Below are 27860 nucleotides of genomic sequence, written 5' to 3'. Positions count from 1 at the left end.
AAGTGCTGGGATTACAGGTATGAGCCACCACGCCCATCCTGTTTTCTTTTTTTAAATTTTATATAGAGTATCGCTCTGTCGCCCAGGCGGGAATGCAGTGGTGCAATCTTGGCTTACTGCAACCTCCGCTTCCTGGGTTCAACTAATTCTTGTGCCTCAGCCTCCTGAGTAGCTGAGATTACAGACATGCACTACCACGACCAGCTAATGTTTTTTTTTTAGTAGAGATGGGGTTTCACCATGTTGGCCAAGTTGCTCTCAAACTCCTGACCTCAAGTGCTCTGCCTGCCTCGGCCTCCTGAAGTGTTGGTATTACGGGCGTGAGCCACCACACCTGGCCTGCACTTGTTTTCATCTCAGCGCTATTCACAATAGCCGAGACATGGAGTCAACCTAGGTGTCCAACAATGGCAGATTGGATTAAAAAATGTGGTACATGGCGAGGTGCGGTGGCTCACGCCTGTAACCCCAGCACTTTCGGAGGCCGAGACAGGCGGATCACCTGAGGTCAGGAGTTTGAGACCAGGCTGGCCAACATGGTGAAACCCTGTCTCTACTAAAAATACAAAAAATTAGCCAGGCGTGGTGGTGGGCACCTGTGATCTCAGCTATTCAGGAGGCTGAGGCAGGAGAATCGCTTGAACCCAGGAGGAGGAGATTGCAGTGAGCTGAGATCACACCACTGTGCTCCAGCCTGGGCAACAGAGTGAGATTCCATCTCAAAGAAAAAAAAAGTGGTACATATACACCGTGGAATACCATGCAGCTATAAAAAATGAAATGTGTCCTTTGCAGCAACATGGTTGCTACTGGAGGCCATTATCCTAAGTGAATTAATACATGAACAGAAAACCAAATACCACATGTTCTCATTTATAAGTGGGGGTAAACATTGGGTACTCATAGACATATGAGTATGAGACTCATGCCATAGATGGCAACGATGGACACTGAGGACTACTAGAGGGTGAGGGAGGGAGGGGGTGAGGCCAGAAAATCTACCTGTTAAGTACTATGCTCAGTACCTGGGTGATGGGATCATTCACACCCCCAACTCAGCACATTCAGTATTCCCACATAACAAACCTGCACATGTACTCTCTGAATCTAAAAGTTGAAATTACAAATAAAAATTAAATACATACATTAAATCAAACCTTAATAAACTGAAAAATATAATTAATATACCCTGTATTCTCTACTTAGAATGGACAGATTTCCAAATAAGGACAAATAAAAACCAAACCAGAAAACAAACAAAAAAAAGCAGCTACAGGGCTGGGCGTGGTGGCTCACGCCTGTAATCCCAGCACTTTGGGATGGTGAGGTGGGTGGATCACGAGGTGAGGAGTTCAAGATCAACCTGGCCAACATAGTGAAACCCCGACTCTACTAAAAATACAAAAATTAGCTGGGCGTGGTGGCATGGCTATAATCCCAGCTACTCAGGAGGTTGAGGCAGGAGAATTGCTTGAACCAGGGAGGCAGAAGTTGCAGTGAGCTGAGATCGCACCACTGCACTCCAGCCTGGTCAACAGAGCGAGACTCTGTCTCAAAAAAAAAAGAAAAGAAAAGAAGAAAGCACCTACAGATGATTCCTGTTTATGGCTCAAACTTTTTACTTGTCTGGCAAGGCATGTTCTAGCAATTTGCTCCTTGCTTTAGAACTCTTCTCACTGATGTCTGCGTCTTTCTTGCCTAGAAAAGTTGATGCTCCAATCTTGTCTTTTCCTTTGGGTTCCTGTCTCTCCTTCAATTCCGGAACAATTGGTTGACCTGAAACATCAGTACTAGGATGAGTTTTTAAAAAGTTGTGATCTTGCCTTAGTCCATTATTTTATTCCTGTAGTATTAGTAGTGATGTCTTTTTTAAGCTCTCCACATCTCTGAGCAGAAACTGGAAATGAATATAACTGAGTTTTGTATATTGACTTTATATCTTGCAACTTTGATATATTCTCTTAGTAGTTCTGGTAGATGCTCTGTAGATTCTTGTATATTTTCTACCTTTTTTCCAATATAAAATAACAAACTCTTTTGAATATTTATGCTTTTTGTTTGCCTTATTGACTGGTAAGAACCTCCAGTACAGGCCAGGTGCGGTGGCTCACTCCTGTAATCCCAGAACTTTGGGAGGCTGAGGCGGGAGGATCACAGGTCAGGAGATCGAGACCATCCTGGCTAACACGGTGAAACCCTGTCTCTACTAAAAATAAAAAAAATTAGCCCGGCATGGTGGCGGGTGCCTGTGGTCTCAGCTACTCGGGAGGCTGAGGCAGGAGAATAGCGTGAACCTGGGAGGCGGAGCCTGCAGTGAGCCAAGATTGCACTACTGCGCTCCAACCCGGGCGACAGAGCGAGACTCTGTCTCAAAAAAAGAAAAGAACCTCCAGTACAATGTATAAAAATGGCAAGAACTGACATCTCTGCTTTATTTTCAATCTTGTGAGGAAGCACTCAGATGTTTACTATTAAGTATGATGTTAGATTTACATTTTTTTCTAATACAGTTTTTATCAGATTGACGAAGTTCTCTTTAATTCTTATTTTACTAATAGACTTTAAAAATCGCAAATGGGTATTTGATTCAATTCATCAAATATAATATTTTTCATTTATTGAGTCAGTCCTATGGTGATTTTACTTTATACTATTAATATGGTGAAATATGTTTATTGATTAAAAAAAAATTTTTTTTTTGAGACAGGGTTTTACTCAGTTACCCAGGCTGCAGTGCAGTGGCACAATCATAGCTCACTGCAAACTAACTCCTGGGATTAAGTGATCCTCTCGCCTCAGCCTCCAGAGTAGCTGGTACAACGAGCATGTACCACCACACCCAGCTATTTTTTTAGTTTTTATTTTCAGTAGAGACAGGGTTTTACTATGTTGCCCAGACTGGTCTCAAACTCCTGAGCTCAAACAATCTTCCAGCCTCAGCCTCCCAAAGTTCTGGGATTACAGGCAGAAGCCACCATGCTCAGCCCTTAATTTTTTATTTTTATGGGTACATAGCAGTTCTATATATTTATGGGGCACATGAGATATTTTGTTATAGGCACACAATGTGTAATAATCATATCAGGATAAATGGAGTATCCACTACCTTAAGTATTTTTCATTTCTTTGTGTTAGAAACATTTCAGTTGTACTCTTCATTCTCCTAAAATGTACAATTTATTGTTGACTATAGTCGCCCTGTTGTGCTACCAAATACTGGGCCCTATTCATTCTATCTAACTATATCCTTGTACCCATTAATCATCCCCTCACCACCCCCACTACCCTTCTTAACCTCTGGTAACCATCCTTCCACCCTCTATCTCCATGAGTTCAATTGTTTTAATTTTTAGCTCCCACAAGTAAGTGAGAACATGTGAAGTTTGTCTTTCCATGACTTGCTTATTTCACTTAATATAATGTTAGGTTCCATCCATGTTGTTGGAAATGACAAGACCTCATTCTTTTTGATGGTTGAATAGTATTCCATTGTGTATATGTACCACATTTTCTTTGTCCATTCATCTGTTGATGGACACTTAGGTTGCTTCCAAATCTTGCCTAGTGTGAATAGTGCTGCAATAAGCATGGGAGTGTAAATATCTCTTCAATGTACTAATTTCTTTCTTTTGGGTATGTACCTAGCAGTGGGATTGCTGGATCACAGGTAGTTCTATTTTTAGTTTTTTGAGGTACCTACATACGTTCTCCATACTAATTCACATTCCCACCAACGGTGTAAGAGGGTTCTCTTTTTTTCCACATTTTCGCCAGCATTTGTTATTGCCAGTCTTTTGGGTAAAAACCACTTTAACTCAGGTGAGATGATATATCATTGTAGATTTGATTGGAATTTCTCTGATGGTCAGTGATGTTGAGCACCTTTTTATATACCTGTTTGCCATTTGTGTGTCTTCTTTTGAGACATGTGTATTCCAATCACTTGCCAGTTTTTAAATTGGATTATTAGATTTTTTCCTATTGAGTTATTTAAGCTTCTTAGATATTCTGGTTATTAATCCCTTATCAGGTGGATAGTTTGCAAATATTTTCTCCCATTCAGTAGGTTGTCTCCTCACTTTGTTGTTCCCTTTCTTTGCTGTGTAGAAGCTGTTTAATTTCATATGATCCCATTTGTCCATTTTTGCTTTGGTGTCCTGTGCTTACGGGGCATTATCCAAGAAATATTTGCCCAGGTCAATGTCCTGGAAAGTTTCCCCAATCTTTTCTTTTAGTAAGTTCATAGTTTCATGACTTAGATTTATGTCTTTAATCCATTTTTATTTGATTTTTATATATGATGAGAGATAGGAGTCTGTTTTCATTCTTTTACATATGGATATCCAATTTTCCCAGCACAATTTATTGAAGAGACTCTTCTTTCCCTACTGTATGCTATTAGCACCTTCATCAAAAATGAGTTCACTGTACATGTCTGAATTTATTTCTGAGTTCTGTATTCTGTTCCATTGGTCTATGTGTCTGTTTTCATGCCAGTACCATGCTGTTTTGGTTACTGTAGTTCTGTATTATAATTTGAAGTCAAGTAATGTGATTCCTTTTTTTAGACAGAGTCTCGCTCTGTCGCCCAGGCTGGAGTGCAGTGGCATGATCTTGGCTCACTGCAAGCTCTGCCTCCCGGGTTCATGCCATTCTCCTGCCTCAGCCTCCCGAGTAGCTGGGACTACAGGTGCCTGCCATCACGCCCGGCTAATTTTTTGTATTTTTAGTAGAGATGGGGTTTCACCATGTTAGCCAGGTTGGTCCTGATCTCCTGACCTCATGATCCACCCACCTGGGCCTCCCAAAGTGCTGGGATTACAGGCGTGAGCCACCACGCCCAGCCTATTTTTTCTATTTCTGTGGAGAATGTCATTGGTATTTCCATAGGGATTGAGTTAAATATGTAGGTTGCTTTCGGTGGTATGAACATTTTAATGATATTGATTCTTTCAGTCTATAAACATGGAATATCTTTTCATTTTTTTGTGTCCTCTTCAATTTCTTGCATCAATATTTTATAGTTTTTCATTTATTGATTTTTGAGTGCTGAAATAACCTTTCATTTCTAGAATAAATGCCAGTTGTTTTAATCTATAATCTTTTTTATATACAAGTGAATTGATTTGGTAATGTTTTGTTAAGATTAAAAAAAAAAACCTCCATGCAGTATGATTTCTTCTAAATGAAATTCTAGAAAAAGTAAAACTATAGCAACTGAAAACAGATGAGAGGTTGCCTGGGCTGAGGGATGAAGGTTACGAATTGACTGGATAGGGGCTAAGAGGGAAAGCTTTAGGGATGTCAGAAATGTTCTATATGGTGATCATGATGGTGATTACATTACTATACACATTTGTTAAAATTTGTCAAATTGTGCACATAAATTTGGTGAATTTTATTACATATAAATTATTCCTCAATAAAGCTAGCTTATTAACATATATAGAATTTTAGTAGAAAAAAGCAAGTTGCAGAATGTTTGCTTTTTTTCTGTGAGACAGAGTTTCACTCTTGTAGCCCAGGCTGGCGTGCAATGGCACGATCTCGGCTTACTGCAACCTCTGCCTCCTGGGTTCAAGCAATTCACCTGTCTTAGCCTCCTGAGTAGCTGGGATTACAGGCCTCTGCCACCATGACTGGCTAATTTTTTGTGTGTGTTTTTAGTAGAGACCGGATTTCACCACGCTGGCCAGGCTGGTCTTGAACTCCTGACCTCTGGTGATCTGCCCACCTCAGCCTCCCAAAGTGCTGGGATTACAGGCGTGAACCACTGTACCCGGCCATGTATCTGTTTTTAAAATTTAATACCTCTATATTTGTGTATATAAAAGTATTTTTTAATGTCTAGAATCATAAAAATAGGGAAAAGAGGAAGGAGATAGGATGTGGGGAATAGTCAAATGGAATATTATCTTTCATTTCAATATTTCCATTGTTAAGAAAAATTTATTTGCACACTTACTAGTTGTACAATTAAAATTAATTATGGTAGTAAAAAAGAATTTTTGCAGCTATGCACATGATAAAAATTAATGTATAATTTTCTCTTTTTGTGATGTCTTTGCCAGGTGTTTTTTGTTCATTTGTTTGTTTTTTTGAGATGGAGTCTCACTCGTCGCCCAGGCTGGAGTGCATGGTGTAGTCTCGGCTCACTGCAACCTCTGCCTCCTGGGTTCAAGGGATTCTCCTGCCTCAGCCTCCCAGGCAGCTGGGATTACAGCCACGTGCCACCATGCCCGGCTAATTTTTTGTATTTAGTAGAGATGGAGTTTCACCATGTTGGTCAGCCTGGTCTCAAACTCCTGACCTCAGGTGATCCACCCGCCTCAACCTCGCAGAGTGCTAGGATACAGGCATGAGCCACCAACCCTGGCCTGTCAGGTGTTTATATTGCCATTATATCTGGTTTCATAAAATACATTGGAAAAAATTCTCCACCTTCTGTTTTGTAGAGAGTTTGTGTGAATTTTTCTTTTAACTGCTTGTTGATAGAATTCAATAGTGAAACCAGCAGGGCCTGAAGATTTCTTTGTAGAAAGGTTTTTGGCTATAATTTCTTCAATAGATATATGACTATTTAGATTTCCTATTTCCCATTGTATCATTTTTATAATTTGTTTTTTTTCCAATGAAATTTATTTATTTTCAAGTTTGTTGGCAAAAGAGTTATTTAAAAATCATTGGCAAAATATGTTCATAAATGTGTTTATAGTAGTCTAATTTTGTTATCTGTGTGGTCTGTAGTAATGTTCTCCCATTTCTGCTATGAGCAATTTGGTTTTGGGTGTTTTTTGTTTGTTAGTTTTTTGTTTTTTTGAGATGGAGTCTTGCTCTGTTGCCCAGGCTGGAGTGCAGTGGTGTGATCTCGGCTCACTGCAACCTCTGCCTCTCGGGTTCAACTGATTCTCCTGCCTCAGCCTTCTGAGTAGCTGGTATTACAGGCGCGTGCCACCATGCCTGGCTAATTTTTGTATTTTTAATAGAGACGGGGTTTTTCCATGTTGGACAGGCTGGTCTTGAACTCCTGACATCAAGTGATCTCCCTGCCTTGGCCTCCCAAAGTGCTGGGATTACAAGTGTGAGCCACCACGCCCTGCTGTTTTGGGTGTTTTAATTAGTCCAGCTAGGTGTTTATCAATCTTATCAATCTTTTCAAAGCAGCAAATTTTTGCTTATTTAATTTTCTCTAAGACCTATTTCCTATTTCTTTGCTTTCTGCTTTTATTTATTTATTTTTGAGGTGTAGTCTACCTCTGTCACCCAGGCTGGAGTGCAGTGGTCTGATTTCAGTTCACTGCAACCTCTGCCTCCCTGGCTCAAGGGATTGGCCTGCCTCAGCCTCCCAAGTAGCTGGGATTATAGGCTCCCGCCACCATGCCCAGCTCATCTTTGTATATTTAGTAGAGACAGGGTTTCATTATGTTGGCCTGGCTGGTCTCGAACTCCTAACCTCAAGTGATCCTCCTGCCTTGGCCTCTCAAACTGCTGGGATTTCAGGCATGAGCCAACGTGCCCGGCCATGCTTTCTGCTTTTATCTTAATTTTATAATTTTTGTTTTACTCCTGGGATTTTTGTCTTTTTACTCATTGTGTATGCACACTTTCCTTTATGTCTCTGCACATTTATAATAGCTGTTTTAAAATCTCTATTAGTAGGCCAGGCACAGTGGCTCATGCCTGTAATCCCAGCACTTTGGGAGGCTGAGGCGGGCAGATCACGAGGTCAGGAGATCAAGACCATCCTGGCTAACATGGTGAAACCCCATCTCTACTAAAAATACAAAAAATTAGCCAGGCGTGGTGGCGGGTGTCTGTGGTCCCAGCTACTCGGGAGGCTGAGGCAGGAGAATGGCGTGAACCTGGGAGGCGGAGCTTGCAGTGAGCCATCTTGACACTGCACTCCAGCCTGGGTGACAGAGCGAGACTCCGTCTCAAAAAAAAAAAAAAAAAAAAAAAGGCCGGGAGCGGTGGCTCACGCTTGTAATCCCAGCACTTTGGGAGGCCGAGGCGGGCGGATCACGAGGTCAGGAGATCGAGACCACGGTGAAACCCCGTCTCTACTAAAAAACACAAATTTAGCCGGGCGTGGTGGCGGGCGCCTGTAGTCCCAGCTACTCGGAGAGGCTGAGGCAGGAGAATGGCGTGAACCCAGGAGGCAGAGCTTGCAGTGAGCCGAGATTGCGCCACTGCACTCCAGCCTGGGTGACAGAGCGAGACTCCGTCTCAAAAAAAAAAAAAAAAAAAAAAAAAGATCAGTTGGTAACTTTGTGTATAATACTGATGGATTTCTAATTTTCTAGAATGGTGTTATTAGTAGTAGATTTCTTCGATATAACACAAGTCCTCAGAGGGTATATAACATATTTGAAGTAAGCATCATTTGATTTTTTAAAAATTTCAAATTGATTTTGGTTTCCTCACGTATGTAGAGGATCTCCAGCTTACAATCATTCAACTTAAATTGTTGACTCTATGATAGTGCTGTTTTTCACTTTATTCAATAAATTACATGAGATATTTAATACTTTATTATAACATAAGATTTGTGTTAGTTGATTTTGCCCAACTGTAGGCTAATGTAAGTGTTCCGAGTATGTTTAAGGCAGGCAAAGCTGAGCTACAATGTTCAGTTTTGTTATGTGTGTTAAATGCACTTTTGACTTACAATATGTTCAATTTAGGAGGGGTTTCTTGGGACATAGCCTCATCATAAGTTGAGAAGCATCTGTATTAACATGTGTGGGATTTTCTCAATACATTAATACGCTGCAGCAGAATGAAAGGATGTTAAAGTTTTTCTCTTATGGAAGAAATAATTTATTATGTTACAGTAATACATTAGAGTTTCTTGTAGTATTTCCTTAATTCCCTATTTCATTTATTTATTTATTTATTTATTTATTTATTTATTTATTTATTTATTTATTTTTTGAGACAGAGTTTCACTCTGTCACCCAGGCTGGAGTGCAGTGGTGTGCTCTTGCCTCACTGCAACCTCCACCTCCCGGGTTCAAGTGATTCTCCTGCCTCAGCCTCCTGAGTAGCTGGGATTACAAGCATGCACCATCACGCCTGGCTAATTTTGTATTTTTAGTAGAGATGGGGTTTCACAATGTTGGCCAGGCTGGCCTTGAACTCCTGACCTCGTGATCTGCCTGGTTACAGGATGAGCCGGTTGCCTGTCCTTATCTTTTTAAAATTTAAAAACAGACCTGATGTGTGAGAGTAGTTCATTTTTTATAAAATAATAACCAATCTATGTGTTTGAACACAAGCTTCTATTTTCTTTTTTTTTTTTTTTTTTTTTTTTTGAGTGAGTTTGTGCAGTGGCGCAATCTCGGCTCACTGCAAGCTCCGCCTCCCAGGTTCATGCCATTCTCCTGCCTCAGCCTCTCCGAGTAGCTGGGACTACAGGCGCCCGCCACCACGCCCGGCTAATTTTTTGTACTTTTAGTAGAGACAGGGTTTCACCGTGGTCTCGATCTCCTGACCTCGTGATCCACCTGCCTCAGCCTCCCAAAGTGCTGGGATTACAGGCGTGAGCCACCGTGCCCGGCACAAGCTTCTATTTTCACAAATTTACTTAATATATTTGCATCTTGTCTGAGGTATGATAATCAAATGATAATCAATTCTAATTTATTTGATGTACTATAATCATTTTCCTTTCGAATGACTTCATTTTTTATTCTAACACAAAACTCTAAATTTTTGTTTTATTTAAGCAAAAAGAAAATAATATTCGTTGTTTAACTACGATTGGACATTTTGGTTTTGAATGTTTGCCCAATCAATTGGTGAGCAGATCTATCCGACAAGGATTCACTTTTAATATTCTCTGTGTGGGTAAGTGTCAAACACCTCATTTGAATTATTCCTTCATTTTTCCCAATGTTCATTTTGACTTATCTTAAGCAGTGTAACATTGATGCTATTAATTTAAATATATCTTCATGTTTACAATGATTCTCATCTTAGCCATATTATGTAATCCTTTTATTTATTTATTTTTTTTGAGACGGAGTCTTGATCTGTCGCCCAGGCTGGAGTGCAGTGGCGCAATCTTGGCTCACCGCAAGCTCCGCCTCCCAGGTTCACGCCATTCTCTTGCCTCAGCCTCTCCAAGTAGCTGGGACTACAGGCGCCCGCCACCATGCCCGGCTAATTTTTTTTTGTATTTTTAGTAGAGTCGGGGTTTCACCGTGGTCTCGATCTCCTGACCTCGTGATCCACCCGCCTCGGCCTCCCAAAGTGCTGGGATTACAAGCGTGAACCACCGCGCCCGGCCAATCCTTTTATTTTTTGAGACAGGTTCTCACTCTGTTGCCCAGGCTGGAGTGCAATGGTGTGATTGTGGCTCACTGTAGCCTCAGCTGCCTGGGCTCAAGCAATCTGCCCACCTCAGCTTCCCAAAGTACTGGGATTACAGGCATGAGACACCACACTCGACCTGTAATGATTGTTAAAAATTGACACATTCCTGTGCTCTTAAAAGTCTGATGTAGCTTAGTGTATACTTTCTTTCTCCATTATGTTAATGACTGAGAGAATCAGGGCTAGCATGTATATATATATATATATATATACGTATACGTATATATATTCATATATACGTATATCTATATACGTATACGTATATATATACGTATATCTATATACATATATATGTATATCTATATACATATATATATATGTATATGTTTTTTTTTTTTTTGAGATGGAGTCTCACTCTGTCGCCCAGACTGGAGTGCAGTGGTGCAATCTCAGCTCACTGCAAGCTCCACCTCCTGGGTTCATGCCATTGTCCTGCCTCAGCCTCCCAAGTAACTGGGACTACAGGCGCCTGCCACTACGCCCGGCTAATTTTTTGTATTTTTAGTAGAGACGGGGTTTCACTGTGTTAGCCAGGATGGTCTCGATCTCCTGACCTCGTGATCTGCCCGCCTCGGCCTCCCAAAGTGCTGGGATTACAAGCGTGAGCCACTGCGCCCGGCCTAGCATGTATACTTTCAAGGCCATCCCAGTCTTTGAAGTATTTGAGACTCTATTTATTTTTAAAATTAATATTATTCTTAATTGAAAAATCATAGTTATTTACATGTATGGATACAATGTGAAGTTTTGCTATATATTTACAATTTGGAATGATTCAATCAAGTGAATTAACATATCTGTTACCCGATTTACTTATCTTTTTTTATGATGAGACATTTGAAATTAACTCTCTTGATTATTTTGAAATATACAACACATTGACTATAGTCACTCTGCTGTGCAATAGATCTCAAAACTTGTTTCTACTCCTGTTTGAAACCATTTGCTAAGGATGATGGCTTCTAGCTCCATCCATGTTCCTGCAAAGGACATGATCTCATTCTTTTTCATGGCTGTGTAGTATTCCATGGTGTATATGTACCACATTTTCTTTATCCAGTCTACCATTGATGAACATTTAGGTTGATTCCATGTCTTTGCTACTGTGAATAGTGCTACAATGAGCTCTGATGGTTTGCTAAGGATGATGGCCTCCAGCTCCATCCATGTTCCTGCAAAGGACATGATCTCTTTCTTTTCTATGGCTGAGAACATGTGCCATGTTCTCACTTATAAGTGGGAGCTAAATGATGAGAACACATGGACACAAAAAGGGGAATAACAGACACTGGTGTCTACTTGAGGGTGGAGGTTTGGAGGAGGGAGAGGATCAGATAAAATAACTGTTGGTTACTATGCTTAGTATCTAGGTGATGAAATAATCTGTACAATAAACCCTCATGTCATGAGTTTACCGATATAACAAACCAGCACGTGTACTCTGAACCTAAAATAAAAGTAAAAAAAAAAAACTTTGTACCCTTTGACCAACAACTTCACCTTTCGTTTCTCCTGCTCCCCCAGCCTCTGGTAGCCAGAATTCTACTCTCTTCTTCTATGAGTTCAACTTTCTAAGATTTAAAAAACCACTGTAGGAATTCAAAGTGTTGCTTCTTCTTAGCCCCTTTATGCCCCTATGACAATGACTCTATGTCTATTACAGGGGAAACTGGAATTGGAAAATCAACACTGATTGGCACATTGTTTAATACTAACTTGAAAGATAACAAATCCTCACATTTTTACTCAAATGTTGGACTTCAAATTCAGACATACGAACTTCAGGAAAGCAATGTTCAGTTGAAATTGACTGTTGTGGAGACAGTAGGGTATGGTGATCAAATAGACAAAAAAGCCAGGTTAGTGTTTTCTTATTTAAATTAAAAAAGATTTTCTTATTTCAAGGAATTTGACTTCCTTTGCCATAGACTAATTTGTATAAGTAATACCTTTTCTTCCAGATTTTAGTATTTTCCTAAGTAATGTTCTTTTCTTATAAGATTAATACTTTTGCATATAATTGACTTTCTTACAAGATTTTTATTTAACCAGTTATAGCAAAAAATTTTAAATATAGCTTCTATTAGTTTTAGCTTATTTCCTTATTTCTTTATTTAACTTTATTTGTACAAATATTCCGTAGAGGTTGTACTAATTTACATTCCCACCAACAGTGTGTAAGGGTTCCCATTTCTCTGTACTCTTGCCAAATTATGTTATTTAATTATTTTTGTTATTATTTTTTGAGACAGTTTTTCATTCCATCACCCAGGCTGGAGTGCAGTGGCACAAGCTTGGCTCACTGCAGCTTTGACCTCCCAGGCTCAAGTGAATCCTTCCACCTCAGCCTCTTGAGTAACTGGGACTACAGGCACATGCCACCATGCCTGGCTAATTTTAAAAATTGTTTGTATAGATGGGGTCTTGCTATGTTGCCCAGGCTGGTGTCAAACTCCTGGCCTCAAGTGATCCTCCTACCTTGGCCTTCGAAAGTGCTGGGATTACAGACATGAGCCACTCTACTTGGCCTGTTATTTTTTGTCTTTTTTTTTGAGACGGAGTCTTGCTCTGTTGCCCAGGCTAGAGTGCAGTGGTGCGATCTTGGCTCACTGTAAGCTTTGTCTCCTGGGTTCATGCTATTCTCCTACCTCAGCCTCCCGAGTACCTGGGACTACAGGCACCTGCCACCACACCCAGATAATTTTTGTATTTTTAGCAGAGACGGGGTTTCACCATGTTAGCCAGGATGGTCTTGAACTCCTGACCTCGTGATCCACCCACCTTGGCCTCCCAAAGTGCTGGGATTACAGGCGTGAGCCACCATGCCTGGCCATTTTTTTATCGTTTTAATAATAACCATTCTGACTGAGGTAAGATGATATCGCATTGTGGTTTTACTTTGTATTTTGGTGTTCTGAAAAATGTCTATTCATGTCCTTTGCCCACTTCTTAATGGGATTATTTGTTCTTCTTGTTGTTGTTTAGTTGCTTGCATTCTTTGTATATTCTGGATACTAGTCCCCTGTCGGATGCATCCAGCTTTCCTCTATGTTTACGTTTTACATAACCATAGAGTAAAGTATGAGCCTTATTATTGGCTTAGAATTAATATCTTTGTATGGACATATTATGAACTTTTTCTTCATCACTATAGCCAACTGCTTACATGCATGTTAACTGTTCATTAAATGGTCAAAAAGCAGGCTTTAGATTTTATTAATCTGTTATGCTAAATGTATAAATTATTTTTTTAGCTACCAACCAATAGTTGACTACATAGATGCCCAATTTGAGGCCTATCTTCAAGAAGAGCTGAAGATTAAACGTTCCTTGTTTGAGTACCATGATTCTCGCATCCACGCGTGTCTTTACTTCATTTCACCTACAGGACATTCCCTGAAGTCTCTTGATCTATTAACAATGAAGAACCTTGACAGTAAGGTATGTTTGGTAAATCCACCAAGCTTTCTTTTTTTTTTGAGACGGAGTCTTGCTCTGTCGCCCAGCCTGGAGTGCGGTGGTGCAATCTCACCGCAAACTCCGCCTCCCAGGTTCACGCCATTCTCCAGCTTCAGCCTCCCAAGAAGCTGGGACTACAGGCACCCACCACCATGCCTGGCTAATTTTTTTGTATTTTTAGTAGAGACGGGGTTTCATCACGTTAGCCAGGATGGTCTCGATCTCCTGACCTCGTGATCCGCCAACCTCGGCCTCCCAGAGTGCTGAGAATACAGAGGTGGGCCACTGTGCCTGGCCTTCTTTTTCTTTTTTTTTTTTTGTATTTGAGACAGGGTCTTGCTCTATCACCCAGGCTAGAGTGCAGTGGCATCATCATAGCTCACTGCAGCCTCAACCTCCTGAGCTCAAGCAATCTTCCCACCTTAGCCATCCGAGTAACTGGGACAGGAGTGTGCTACCAAGATTGGCTAATTTTTGTATTTTTTGTAGATACAGGGTTTCACTATGTTGCCCAGGCTGAACTTGAACTTCTGGCTCAAGCGATCCACCCACCTTGCCCTCCCAGAGTGTTGGGATTATAGGCGTGAGCCATTGTTCCTGGTCCCAACCTTTCACGATGTAATATTAATTTTGAGATAATAACACATCTTGAAGGCACGTGCATGCGAGTGTAGTTACATATCTTCAGGTGATTTCATCATTATGCAAACATCATAGAGTGTATCTACACATACCTACGTGATATAGCCTACTACACATCTAGGCTATAGCCTTTTATGGTATGGACTATTGCTTCTAGGCTACAAACCTGGACAGCATGGTACTGTATGGAATACTATAGAATTATAACACAATGGTAAGTATCTGTGTATCTATTTTATTTTATTTATTTTATTTTATTTTATTTTATTTTATTTTATTTTATTTTATTTTTTATTTTATTTTATTTTATTTTATTTTATTTTATTTTATTTTATTTTATTTTGAGATGGAGTCTTACTGTCTCCCAGGCTGGAGTGCAGTGGCACAATCTTGGCTCACTACAACCTCCGCCTCCCGGGTTCAAGTGATTCTCTGGCCTCAGTCTCCGAAGTAGCTGGGACTACAAGCTTGACAGGCCTGTGCCACCATGCCTGGCTAATTTTTTTTTTTTTTTGGCGGAGTTTCATTCTTGTTGCCCAGCCAGAGTGCAATGGCGTGATCTGGACTCACTGCAACCTCCACCTCCTAGATTCGAGCGATTCTCCTGCCTCAGCCTTCCTAGTAGATGAGATTACAGGCATGCGCCACCATGCCCGGCTAATTTTGTATTTTTAGTAGAGACAGGGTTTCTCCGTGTTGGTCAAGCTGGTCTCGAACTCCCGACCTCAGGTAATCCACCCACCTCAGCCTCTCAAAATGCTGGGATTACATGCGTGAGCCACTGTGCTCGGCCTAATTTTTGTATTTTTAATAGAGATGGAGTCTTGCCATGTTGGCCAGGCTGGTCTTGAACTCCTGACCTCAAGTGATCTGTCCGCCTCAGTCTCCCAAAGTGCAAACCACCATGCCTGGCCTTGTCTGTGTATCTAAACATAAAAAAGTTTCAGTATTAGACAAATAATAGACGCTGGGCCCTTTATAAGGGGGAAGGGTGGGAGGAGGTTGAGATTTGAAAAATTACCTATTGGGTACAATGCTCACTATTTGGGTGATGGGCACATGAGAGGCCAAAACCTCACTAATATTCAATATATCTAAGTAGCAAACCTGCACATATATCCCCTGAATCCAGAAATTAAATAAATAGATCTCTAAATAGCCAGGCACGGAGGCTCACGCCTGTAATCCCAGCACTTTGGGAGGCTGAGGTGGGCGGATCACCTGAGGTCAGGAGTTCAAGACCAGCCTGACCAACATCATGAAACCCTGTCTCTACTAAAAATACAGAAAATTAGCTGGGCGTTATAGCAGGTGCCTGTAATCCCAGCTACCCATGAGGCTGAGGCAGGAGAATCGCTTGAACCAGGGAGGCAGAGGTTGCAGTGAGCCGAGATTGTGCCACTGCACTCCAGCCTGGGCGACAGAGCAAGAGTCAGTAAATAAATAAATAAATAAATAAATAAATAAATAATAAATAAATAATAACAACAACAAAAAGCAAAGGGACAGTATTATAATATTATGGGAACACCATCATATATGTTGCCCATCATTTACTGAAATGCCATTATGTGGTGCATGACTGTACCTGTCATTTTGTAATATATGTGTATATCCTAATTATCTTTTTCTGTTAATATTTAAGGCATTTGCATTAGTGTGTTAGGGCTGGGATAGCAAAATGCCATAGACTGGGTGGTTTAAACAACGAAAATGTATTTTCCCACAGTCTTGGAGGATAGAAGTCCAAGATCAAGATGTCAGAAGATGTGCTTTCTTCTGAAATCTCTGTCCTTGTCTGGCAGATGACCACCTTATCTCTGTGTTCTCACATGGTGTTTTTCCTGGTGTCTCCTGGGTGTCCACATTTTATCTTTTTTTTTCCGAGATGGAGTGTCGCTTTTGTTGCCCAGGCTGGAGTATAGTGGCACAATCTCAGCTCACTGTAACCTCCTGGGTTCAAGCAGTTCTCCTATCTTAGCCTCCTGAATAGCTGGGATTACAGTTGCCCACCACCACACCCGGCTAATTTTTTGTATTTTTAGTAGAGATGAGTTTCACCATGTTGGCCAGGCTGGTCTTGAACTCCTGACCTCAGGTGATCCACCCACCTTGGCCTCCCAAAGTGTTGGGATTACAGGCGTGAGTCACTGTGCCTGGCCTCACATTTTATCTTCTTATAAGGGTGACAGTCAGTTTAGATTGGGCCCCACTGTAACAGTCTCACTTTTTTTTTTTTTAATGCCCAGGCTGGAGTGCCATGGTGTGATCTTGGCTCACTGCAACCTCCATCTCCCAGGTTCAAGTGATTCTCCTGCCTCAGCCTCCTAAGTAGCTGGGATTACAGGCATGCACCACTACACCCAGCTAATTTTTGTATTTTTAGTAGAGACGAGGTTTCACCATGTTGGCCAGGCTGGTCTTGAACTCCTAATCTCACGTGATCTGCCCACCTCGTCTTCCCAAAGTGCTGGGATTACAGGTGTAAGCCATCGCACCTGACCCAGTCTCACTTTTTAATCACCTCTTTGAAGGCTTTATCTCAGTTAAGGTCACATTCTGAGGTACTGGGGGGTTAGGGCTTCAACATACAAATTTTTTGGTTGCTGGGGAAGACAATTCACATTTGATAGATTTCAACCTTGACTTACCTCCTAGATCATGGCCATTTGCCTATAGAGTAGCACCCTTGGGGGTAAGTTCCAAGATCCCCAGTGGATGCCTGAAAGCATGCATGGTATAGAGCCCGATATATACTATGTTTTTTTCTATGCATACATACCTATCATAAAGTTTTATTTATAAATGAGATGCAGTTCTCTTTTATTATTAGTTACTATTGTTAGTTTCTTAGATGCAGACTGAAGCTAACAATAGTAACTAATAATAAAATAGAACAATTATAACAATACACTGTACTAAAAGTTATGTGAAAGTTATCTGTGTCTCTCAAAATATCTTTTTTTTTTTTTTTCTGAGACGGAGTTTTGCTCTTGTTGCCCAGGCTGGAGTGCAGTGGCACAATCTCAGCTCACTGCAATCTCTGCCTCTCAGGTTCAAGTGATTCTCCTGCCTCAGCCTCCCAAGTAGCTGGGATCACCGGTGCCTGCTACCACGCCCGGCTAATTTTTTGTACTTTCAGTAGAGATGGGGTTTCACCATGTTGGCCAGGCTGTTCTCAAACTCCTAACCTCAGGTGATCCGCCTGCCTCGGCCTCCCAAAGTGCTGGGATTACAAGTGTGAGCCACCACGCCTGGCCTCAGAATATCTCCTTATACTGTACTCACTCTTCTTATGATGATGCGAGATAATACAATGCCTACATGTTGAGATAAAATGAGGTGAATAGTGAGATAATTCATATCCAGGGTGAGATGGAGTGGGTCAACATGACATTTCATCACAGTATTTAGAATGGCATGCAATTTAAAACTTGTACATTGTGTATTTCTAGAATTTTTCATTTAATATATTTGGACTGCTGTTGATTATGGGAAATTGTGGAAAGTGAAACTGGGCTGGGCTCTGGGGCTGATGCCTGTCATCTCAGCACTTTGGGAGGACAACGCAGGAGCATTGCTTGAGCTCAGGAGCTCAAGACCAGCCTGGGCAACGTAGTGAGACCCCATCTCTACAAAAAATACAAAAATTAGCCAGGCATTGTGGTGTGCGCCTGTGGGATTGCTTGAGCCCAGGAGTTCGAGGCTGCTGTGAGCCAAGATCATGTCACTGCAATTCCAGCCTGGGCAACGGAGCAAGTCCCAGTTGAAAGAAAAGAGAGAGAGAGGAAGGAAGGAAGGAAGGGAGGGAGGGAGGGAGGGAGGGAGGAAAGGAGGGAGGGAAGGAAGAAAAGAAAGAAGGAAGGAAGGAAGTAAAAAAGAAGATGGAAAGAGAAGGAAGAAAGAGAAACTGGAAAATGGGGGATGCCTGTGTTTTTAAAATAAAATTTACTATATGATACTATGAAATAATCCCACTGATGTTTGACTAGTATCACTGATGGTGTGAAACAGAAAGCTTTTGTGATCCTGGTTACAGATCGTATCAGACAGGATTCAGAATGCAAGAGCCTGTAGGCAGCTACTGCTTGTTACATAGAAACAGCTAAGAAAAGCATAATTCTTTCCAGCAAAAACCTGGGACACACGAGGACTTCCTTTCAATAGGCTACTTAAGCCCCATGGCTTCAGCAAAATCTCAAAATCGATATGAGACTCTGTTCATTTGATTAATTTTTCTAATTATTCAGCAGTTTTTTTGTAGTTCGGTTTTATCGTACAGAAAATCAGTCTGTTGAATGTTTATGAAGCCCAGAACATGCAATGTTGCAGATTTATCCCTACAGAAGGAATTTTAATTTTTGAATATGTAAAGGTCACAGGACTTGTCAGTGGAAGCAGCTTTTGAATATTTGCTTTATCACTTGCTAGGTGTCTGTGACCTTGGGAAAAATGTCTAGCGCTTTCTATGATTAAAAGCATGGGGAGGGCTGGGAGCCATGGCTCATGCCTGTAATCCCAGCACTTTGGAAGGCCGAGACAGGTGGATCACCTGAGGTCAGGAGTTTGAGAACAGCCTGACCAACATGGTGAAACTCTGTCTTTACTAACAAATACAAAATTAGCTGGGCATGGTGGCACATGCCTGTAATCCCAGCTACTCGGGAGGCTGAGGCAGGATAATTGCTTGAACCCACAGGCAGAGGTTGCAGTGAGCCGAGATCATGCCATTGCACTCCAGCCTGGGCAACAAGAGTTGAACTCCGTCTCCAAAAAAATAAATAAATAAAAAAGCATGGGCAGTGGGTTCAAGCTGCCTGCTTTCACAAACCTGGCCCTGTTACTTGCTCACTGTGTGGCTTTGGGAAAATTATGATGCCTCCATTTCTTTCTCTGTAATACTCATGCAACTCTTCCATAAGTCTAAAATTATTTTTCATAAAAAATTTAGAAGGCACTTTGGGAGGCCGAGGTGGGCGGATCACAAGGTCAGGAGATCGAGACCATGGTGAAACTCCGTCTCTACTAAAAATACAAAAAAAAAAAAAATTAGCTGGGCGTGGTGGTGGGTGCCTGTAGTCCCAGCTACTCGGAGAGGCTGAGGCAGGAGAATGGCGTGAACCCAGGAGGCGGAGCTTGCAGTGAGCCGAGATTGCGCCACTGCACTCCAGCCTGGGCGACAGAGTGAGACTCCGTCTCAAAAAAAAAAAAAAAAAATTTAGAAGGGCCAGACATGATGGCTCACGCCTATAATCCCAGCACTTTCGGAGGCTGAGGAGGGAGGATTGCCTGAGCCTGGAAGTTTGAGACCAGCTAGAACAACATAGTGAGACCCTGTCTCTACAAAAAATACAAAAAAATAGCCAGGCATGGCAGCATGTGCCTGTAGTTCCAGCTACTCAGGAGGCTGAGGTGGGAGGATCACTTCAGCCCGGGAGGTTGAGGCTGCAGTGAGCTGTGATCATGCCACTTCACTGCAGACAGGGCCACAGATCAAGACCCTCTCTCTCTCTCTCTCAAAAAAAAGGTTAAAAGTATATTTTCTTTTTTAAATATAGAAGGCCAATATACGTATAAAGGAAATTGTCATATTATCAGATTCTTTTCTGCACTCAGCCCTAACAAAACATGCTGTCTTCAGCTTAAATTAGTTGAAGACATCTTTATTTAGTCTTCAACTTTATTTAGTTGAAGAAAGAAAAAGTTCTAAGTTGGGTTCCTTTTATTCGAGGAATCTCAACTTTTACTACATATTGTTCAAACTGAAAAGAGACTTTATACTTAATCTCAGATGTCGTTAAGTAGTTGAAATAAATTAGATTTCTAGTTAAATTAAGAGCTGCTTCAAGTTCTTAATTAGTAGTACATTCAATAGTCAGGAATATACACTCTTTTTGTTGTTGTTGTTGTTGTTGAGATGGAGTTTCGCTCTTGTTGCCCAGGCTGGAGTGCAATGGCGTGATCTCGGCTCACTGCAACCTGTGCCTCCTGGGTTCAAGCGATTCTCCTGCCTCAGCCTCCCGAGTAGCTGGGATTACAGGCATGAGCCACCACGCCCGGCTAATTTTGCATTTTTAGTAGAGATGGGGTTTCTCCTTGTTGGTCAGGCTGGTCTTGAACTCCTGGCCCCAGGTGATCTGCCAGCCTTGGCCTCCCAAAGTGCTAGGATTACAGGCGTGAGCCACCGTGCCCAGCCTGTCCATGGATTTTTTTTAAAAAATGTACTTTGAGCAATCTAAAACAAAAGCAGTCTGCCTAAAATTTATATTTATGTATTTCTACTATATTACAGATATTGATTTTGTGGAGCTATAATTTAATAAGATATTTTAGCAGTAATAAAACATTTTATAATTTTGTATATTGTTATTTCCTAAAAAATTTAGTTATTTAAGTGCAAATGCAAAAGGTAGGAGTGCTCATATTGAAGCACTAGGAAAAAACTTTGTGGGTAAAAATTCAACCTCAAATATGCAAATATTTAACTTCCAATGTGGAAATTATGTCTTTTTACAAAAGAAAAATGAACATATTTGTTTGCAAGGTGTTCTTATACACACACACACACACATACACACACACATACACACACGGCCTTTAGAATATGGTAACCAGGCCAGGTGTGGTGGCTCACGCCTGTAATCCCAACACTTTGGGAGGCTGAGGTGGTTGTATCCTGAGGTCAGGAGTTCGAGACTAGCCTGGCCAACGTGGTGAAACCCTGTCTCTACTAAAAATGCAAAAATCAGCCGGGTATGGTGGCGGGCGCCTGTAATCCCAGCTACTCAGGAGGCTGAGGCAGGAGACTTGCTTGAACCCGGGAGGCAGACATTGCCGTGAGCCTAGATTGTGCCATTGCACTCCAGCCTGGGCGACAGAGCAAGATACCGTCTCAAAAAAAAAAAAAAAAAAGAATATGGTAACCAAAAATATCTATATTCTTTTTAGGTGGTCTTTGAAAAACAATAGCAAATCTATCTGCAGACACATCTAGTTGGGCAAGAGTGAGTGAAAATGGGACATTAATTAAGATTGATTGATGGAAAAAGTGATGTAAAAAGTAGAAAGACAAAATCCCTTCCACAATTTTGATGAAAGTTCTTTCAATTTGTCTTTTATCACTCAGCTTAATAAGAAATAAAATTGAAAATAAATTAAATAGGCTGGGCACGGTGGCTCATGCCTGTAATCCCAGCACTTTGGGAGGCTGAGGTGAGCGGATCATGAGGTCAGGAGATTGAGAACATCCTGGCTAATACGGTGAAACCCCATCTCTACTAAAAATACCAAAAATTAGCCAGGCATGGTGGCGGGTGCCTGTGGTCCCAGCTACTCGGGAGGCTGAGGCAGGAGAGTGGCGTGAACCCGGGAGGCGGAGGTTGCAGTGAGCCGAGATCGCGCCACTGCACTCCGGCCTGGGTGACAGAGCAAGACTCGGTCTCAAAACAAAAAACAAAAAACAAAAAACAAAAAACCTATAGGATGAACAATGATGAGATTTTGTTTGTCTTCTTTCTTAATAGGTGAATATTATACCATTGATTGCCAAAGCAGACACAATTTCTAAAAATGATTTACAGACTTTTAAGAATAAGATAATGAGTGAATTGATTAGCAATGGCATCCAGATATATCAGCTCCCAACAGATGAAGAAACTGCTGCTCAAGCGAACTCCTCAATTAATGTAAGTTTCAGTAACATATCTGACAAAGAGTCTATAAATGAGTGTTTATCCAGAATCCAGTGTGAGAATTTTTAAATTTTTTTTTATTTTGAAAAGCTTCTGCTGAGGATCGATTCTTTGTAAACAGATTTATTTAGATTTAATTTATACACCATGTTCCTCAAGGATATTGGCCTATAATTTTCTTCTTGGGAGTGTATTTTCTTGCTTTGATATCAAGGGGATGCTGCCTCATAAAATGACTCTGAAGGTGTTACCTCTTTTTTCTATTTTTTCAAAGAATTTGAGGATGTTTTATATTAAATTTTCTTTGAAAGTTTGGTAGAATTTACCCATGAAGTAATCTGGTCCTAGGCTATATTTTGGAGTTTTGAAAAATTACTTCTTTAGTTTCTCTATTTGTTATTGGTCTATTTAAGCTCTCTATTTATTCTTCATTCCATCTTGGTAGTTTATGTTTCTAGTAATTTCACCATTTCTTCTAAGTTGTCAAATTGGTTGGTGTATAATTGTTCATAATAGTCCCTTATAATTCTGTTTATTTCTGTAAGAAATAAACTTCTGTAATAAGTTGTAATGTCTCCTCTTTCATTTCTTATTTTATTAACATATTCTCTCTTTTTGTTCTTAGTCTAGGTAAGGGCTTTGATTTTGAGGTTTTTTTTTCCCAAATCAACTCTTAGCTTCATTGATTAAAGTTTTTGTTTTGTTTTCTTTTTTGAGACAGAGTCTCACTCTGTTGCCCAGGCTGGAGTGCAGTGGCACAATCTCGGCTCACTGTAACCTCCATCTCCTGGGTTCAAGCGATTCTCCTGCCTCAGCCTCCTGAGTAGCTGGGATTACAGGAGCATGCCACCACACTTCGCTAATTTTTGTGTTTTTAGTACAGACAGGGTTTCACCATGTTGGCCAGGCTGGTCTCGAACTCCTGGCCTCAAGAGACCTGCTGGGATTACAGGTGTGAGCTACTGTACCTGGCTGATTAAAATTTTTTTATTCTCTATTTCATTTATTTATCCTCTAATCTTTGTTATTTCTTTCCTTCTGCTATTTGTGTGTGTGTGTGTGTGTGTGTGTGTGTGTGTGTGTGTGTGTGTGTGTTGTGTGTGTGTGTGTGTGTGTGTGTGTGTGTGTGTGTGTGTGTGTGTAAAGTTAAGTTGTTTATTTGAGATCTTTTTTTTTTGAGACGGAGTTTCCTCTGTTGCCCAGGCTGGAGTGCAGTGGCGCAATCTCAGCTCACTGCAACCTCTGCCTCCCAGGTTCAAGTGATTCTCCTCCCTCAGCCTCCTGAGTAGCTGGGACTACAGGCGTGCGCCACCACATCTGGCTAATTTTTTTGTATTTTTAGTAGGATGGGGTTTCACCATGTTAGCCAGGCTTTCTCAAACTCCTGACCTTGGGCAATCTGCCTGCCTTGGCCTCCCAAAGTTCTGGGATTGCAGGCATGAACCACCACACAGGCGAGATCTTTTTTTAAAAAAAGATGTAAGTGTTTACTACTATAAACTTCCTTCATTTATTATTTTAGATTCAGAGGGTATAAGTGTATATTTGTCAAATAGATATATTGCATAACGGTGAGGTTTGGCTTCTAGTGTAACTATCCTGAAATAGTAAACACTGTACCCAACGGATCATTTTTTTTTTTTTTTGAGATATGGTCTCTCTCTGTTGCCCCGGCTGGTGTGCAGTGGCGTGATCACATCTCACTACCAATAGATAAGTTTTTGACCATCAGCCTCCTCCCAATCTCTCCCTTTTGGAGTCTCACTATCTATTGTTTTCATCTTTACGTTCTTGTGTACTCATTGTTTAGCTCCTGCTTATGAGAACATGTGGTATTTGATTTTCTGTTTCTGAGTTATTTCACTTAGGATAATGGCCCCCAGCTCCATCCATGTTACTGCACAGAGCATGATTTCATTTTTATGGCTGCATAGTATTCCATGGTGTATATATACCATATTAAAATAAATCCAGTCCACTGTTACTGGACATTTAGGTTAATTCCATGACTATACTATTATGAGTAGGAATGTAATACACATGAGTGAAAGTGACTTTTTTATATAATTATTTCTTTTCTTTCAGATGCCTAGTAGTATAATCACTGAGTCAAACGGTAGCTCTATTTTTAGTGCTTTTTTTTTTTTTTTTTGAGACAGAGTCTCGCTCTGTCGCCCAGGCTGGAGTGCAGTGGTGCAATCTCGGCTCACTGCAAGCTCCGCCTCCCGGGTTCAAGCCATTCTCCTGCCTCAGCCTCTCGAGTAGCTGGGACTACAGGCGCCCACCACCACGCCTGGCTAATTTTTTTGCATTTTTAGTAGAGACGGGGTTTCACTGTATTAGCCAGGATGGTCTCGATCGCCTGACCTCGTGATCCGCCTGCCTCGATCTCCCAAAGTGCTGGGATTACAGGCGTGAGCCACTGCGCCCAGCCTATTTTGTTATGGTCCCACCAACAGTGAATAAGCATTCATTATTCTCTGCATCCACATCAACATCTGTTGTGTTTATATCTTATTGTGTGTGTGTGTGTGTGTGTGTTTGAGACAGAGTCTCGCCCTGTCACTCAGGTTGGAGTTCAGTGGTGTGATCTCGGCTCACTGTAACCTCTGCCTCCTGGGTTCAAGAGATTCTCCTGCCTCAGCTTCTGAGTACCTGGGATTACAGGTGCCTGCCACCATGCCCAGCTAGTTTTTGTATTTTTTGTAGAGATGGGGTTTAACCATATTGTTCAGGCTGGTCTTGAACTCCTGACTTCAGGTGATCCACCCGCCTTGGCCTCCCAAAGTGCTGGGATTACAGGTGTGAGCCACTGTGCCCTGCCTTTATTGTGGTTTTAATTTGCATTTCTCTGATGATTGGTGACGCTGAGCAATTTTTTATATGTTTGGTGGCCACTTGTATGTCTTCTTTTGAGAACTGTCTGTTCATATCCTTTGTGGTCTTTTTTAATGAGGTTGTTTATTCTTTGTTGTTGTTGAGTTGTTTGTGTTCTTTTTAGATTCTGGATATTAGTTCTTTGTCAGATGCAAACTTTGCAAATATTTTGTTCCTATTGTGTAGGTTGTCTGTTTACTCTGTTGATTATTTCTTTTGCTGTGCTCTTTAGTTTAAGTCCCATTTGTGTATATTTGGTTTTGTTGCATTTGCTTTTCAGGTCTAAGTTATGAATTATTTTCCTAGGCCAATATCTAGAAGAGTTTTTCCTAAATTTTCTTCTAGGATTTTTATAGCTTCTGGTCTTTCATTTAAGTCATTAATACACCTTGAGTTAAAGTTTGTATATGATGAGAAATGGGAATTCAGTTTCATTCTTTTGCCTATGGGTAGCCAATTTTCCCAGCACCATTTATTGAATAGAATGCCCTTTCCCCATTGTTTATTTTTGCCAACTTTGTCAAAGATCACTTGGTTGTAGGCATGTGATTTTATTACTGGTTCTTTATTCTCTTTTCCTTCACAATTTTTTTCTCCCTTTTTAAGCTGTATCCTTCCTAGCAATGGACTCTCTATTCCATTCCATTAATCCGTCTGTTTTTGTACCAATGCCATACTGTTTTATTTAGTATAGCATTATAGTATAATTTGAAGTCAGACACATGATGCCTCTGGCCTAGTTCTTTTTGCTTAAGAGTACTTTGGCTATTTGGATGCTTTTTTGGTTCCGTATGATATTTAGGATCATTTTTTCTAATTCTGTGAAAAAATGATATTGGTAATTTGATAGGAATTGTGTTTAATTTGTACACTGCTTTAGTTAGTGTGGTCTTTGTAATGATGTTGATTCTTCCAATCCAAAAATTCCGTAAATTTTTGGAATAGTTTCAGTAAGATTGGTACCAGCTCTTCATTGTACTTCTGGCAAAATTTGGCTGTAAACCTATCTGTTTTTGTTTTTATTTGTTTGAAATTATTTTATTAGTGAGTCAATTTCATTACTTGTTATTGGTCTATTTAGGATATCTGTTTTTTCCTGGCTTAGTCTTAGGAGGTTGTATGTTTCCAGGTATTTACTCATTTTCTTTTTTTTTAAAGGAATATAAAACTATTATTGACCACTGTTCACCAATATTTACAATAAGGTAAACAATATACAGCTGGGGCCGGGCATGGTGGCTCACCCCTGTAATCTCACCACTTTGGGAGGCCGAGGCGGGCAGATCATGAGGTCAGGAGATCGAGACTATCCTGGCCAACACCATGAAACCCCTTCTGTACTAAAAATACAAAAAATTAGCCAGGTGTGGTGGCAGGTACCTCCAGTCCCAGCTACTCGCGAGGCTGAGGCAGGAGAATGGCGTGAACCCGGGAGGCGGAGCTTGCAGTGAGCCGAGATCATGCCACTGCACTCCAGCCTGGGTGACAGGGCGAGACTCCGTCTCAAAAAAAAAAAAACAATATACAGTTGGATAACATTCTGATTACCGCAAAGTTGTATTTCCTGGCTTTTGCTGAACCAGTAAAGCAAATACTGAAAAGATTGAGCCTACATGTAAGGAATGAGTTGGGGTAAAGAAAAAAACATGTAAGTCTTCTCGCACTGTCAGGCTGGAGTGCAGTGGCGCTATCTCGGCTCACTGCAGCCTCTGCCTCCCAGGTTCAAACAATTCTCTGGAAGAGGCCATTTTTTTTTGCAGACTTGAAGAACTGTTATTCACTGCCTCCAAGCTGCTTTGGGTCGAAGGTCTGCGGCATCTCTGGCCCTCTGCGCCTCCAGCTCGAGCCACTTCCGGGCAGGGAGGGATGAATTTAACCATTTTATCTAGGTTTTCTAGTTTGTATGCATAGAGATACTCATATTAGTCTCTGATGATCTTTTGTTTTCTGTGGTATCAGTTGTAATGTCACTTTTATCACTTCTGATTGTGTTTGTGCTTACTTGGATCTTCTCTCTTTTTTCTTGGTTAATCTAGCTAGCACCATATCAATTTTCTTTCTTTTCTTTCTTTCTTTCTTTTTTTTTTGAGATAGAGTTTTGCTTTGTTGTCCAGGCTGGGGTGCAGTGGCACCATCTTGGCTCACTGCAACCTCTGCCTCCCAGGTTCAAGCAATTCTCATGCCTCAGCCTCCTGAGTAGCTGAGATTACAAGCACCTGCCACCATGCACAGCTGATTTTTTGTATTTTAGTAGATACGGGGTTTCACCATCTTGCCCAGGCTGATCTGGAACTCCTGAGCTCAGGAGAGCCACCTGTCTTGGCCTCCCAAAGTGCTAGGATTACCAGCGTGAGCCACCGTGCCCGGCCTAGCACCATATCAATTTTCTTATCTTTTCAAAAAACAAAGCGGGTTTTTTGAACTAAGACAGACAAAAAAAAAAAAAAAAGTAAATTTAAATAAATAATCAAGAGTTCAATAAATAGGAAATTATGTAAAGCAACCAAACTTGTGAGTTGTAGGCATTTCTGAGAGAGAAGAGGAAAAGGTAAAAAGATTGCAAACATATTTGAGGGAATAATCAGGAAAATTGTCTTGGCCTTGCTAGAGAGGTACACATCCAGATACAAGAAGCTCGGAAAATACCTGAAAATATTTTGCAAGATGAACTTCACCAGACTATCCAAAGGCAACTTGAAGGAAAATACTCTGAAAGAAGCAAGAGAGAATTTTCAAATCACCTATAAAGGAAATCACATTGGACTAACAGCCGACTTCTCAGAAGAAAGTTTACAAGACAAAAGGCACTGGGAT

The 27860-nt window shown here is 40.9% G+C and overlaps 1 protein-coding gene across 1 annotated transcript in view; it reads left to right on the top strand.

Moving 5' to 3' along the window:
* SEPTIN14 (septin 14) overlaps positions 1–27860 on the top strand; it is a 99471-nt gene that overhangs the window by 15381 nt on the left and 56230 nt on the right. Inside the window, exons 3-6 of the mRNA XM_032753406.2 lie at positions 9729–9849; positions 12041–12236; positions 13632–13818; positions 22002–22163. Coding sequence (XP_032609297.2) covers positions 9729–9849; positions 12041–12236; positions 13632–13818; positions 22002–22163 — 666 coding nt within the window. The remainder of the gene's footprint in view (positions 1–9728; positions 9850–12040; positions 12237–13631; positions 13819–22001; positions 22164–27860) is intronic.

The sequence above is a fragment of the Hylobates moloch genome, unplaced genomic scaffold (assembly GCF_009828535.3).
Source record: "Hylobates moloch isolate HMO894 unplaced genomic scaffold, HMol_V3 SCAFFOLD_1, whole genome shotgun sequence".
In the NCBI taxonomy this organism is placed as follows: Eukaryota; Metazoa; Chordata; class Mammalia; order Primates; family Hylobatidae; genus Hylobates; species Hylobates moloch.
This window is presented reverse-complemented; position numbering and strand designations above follow the sequence as displayed.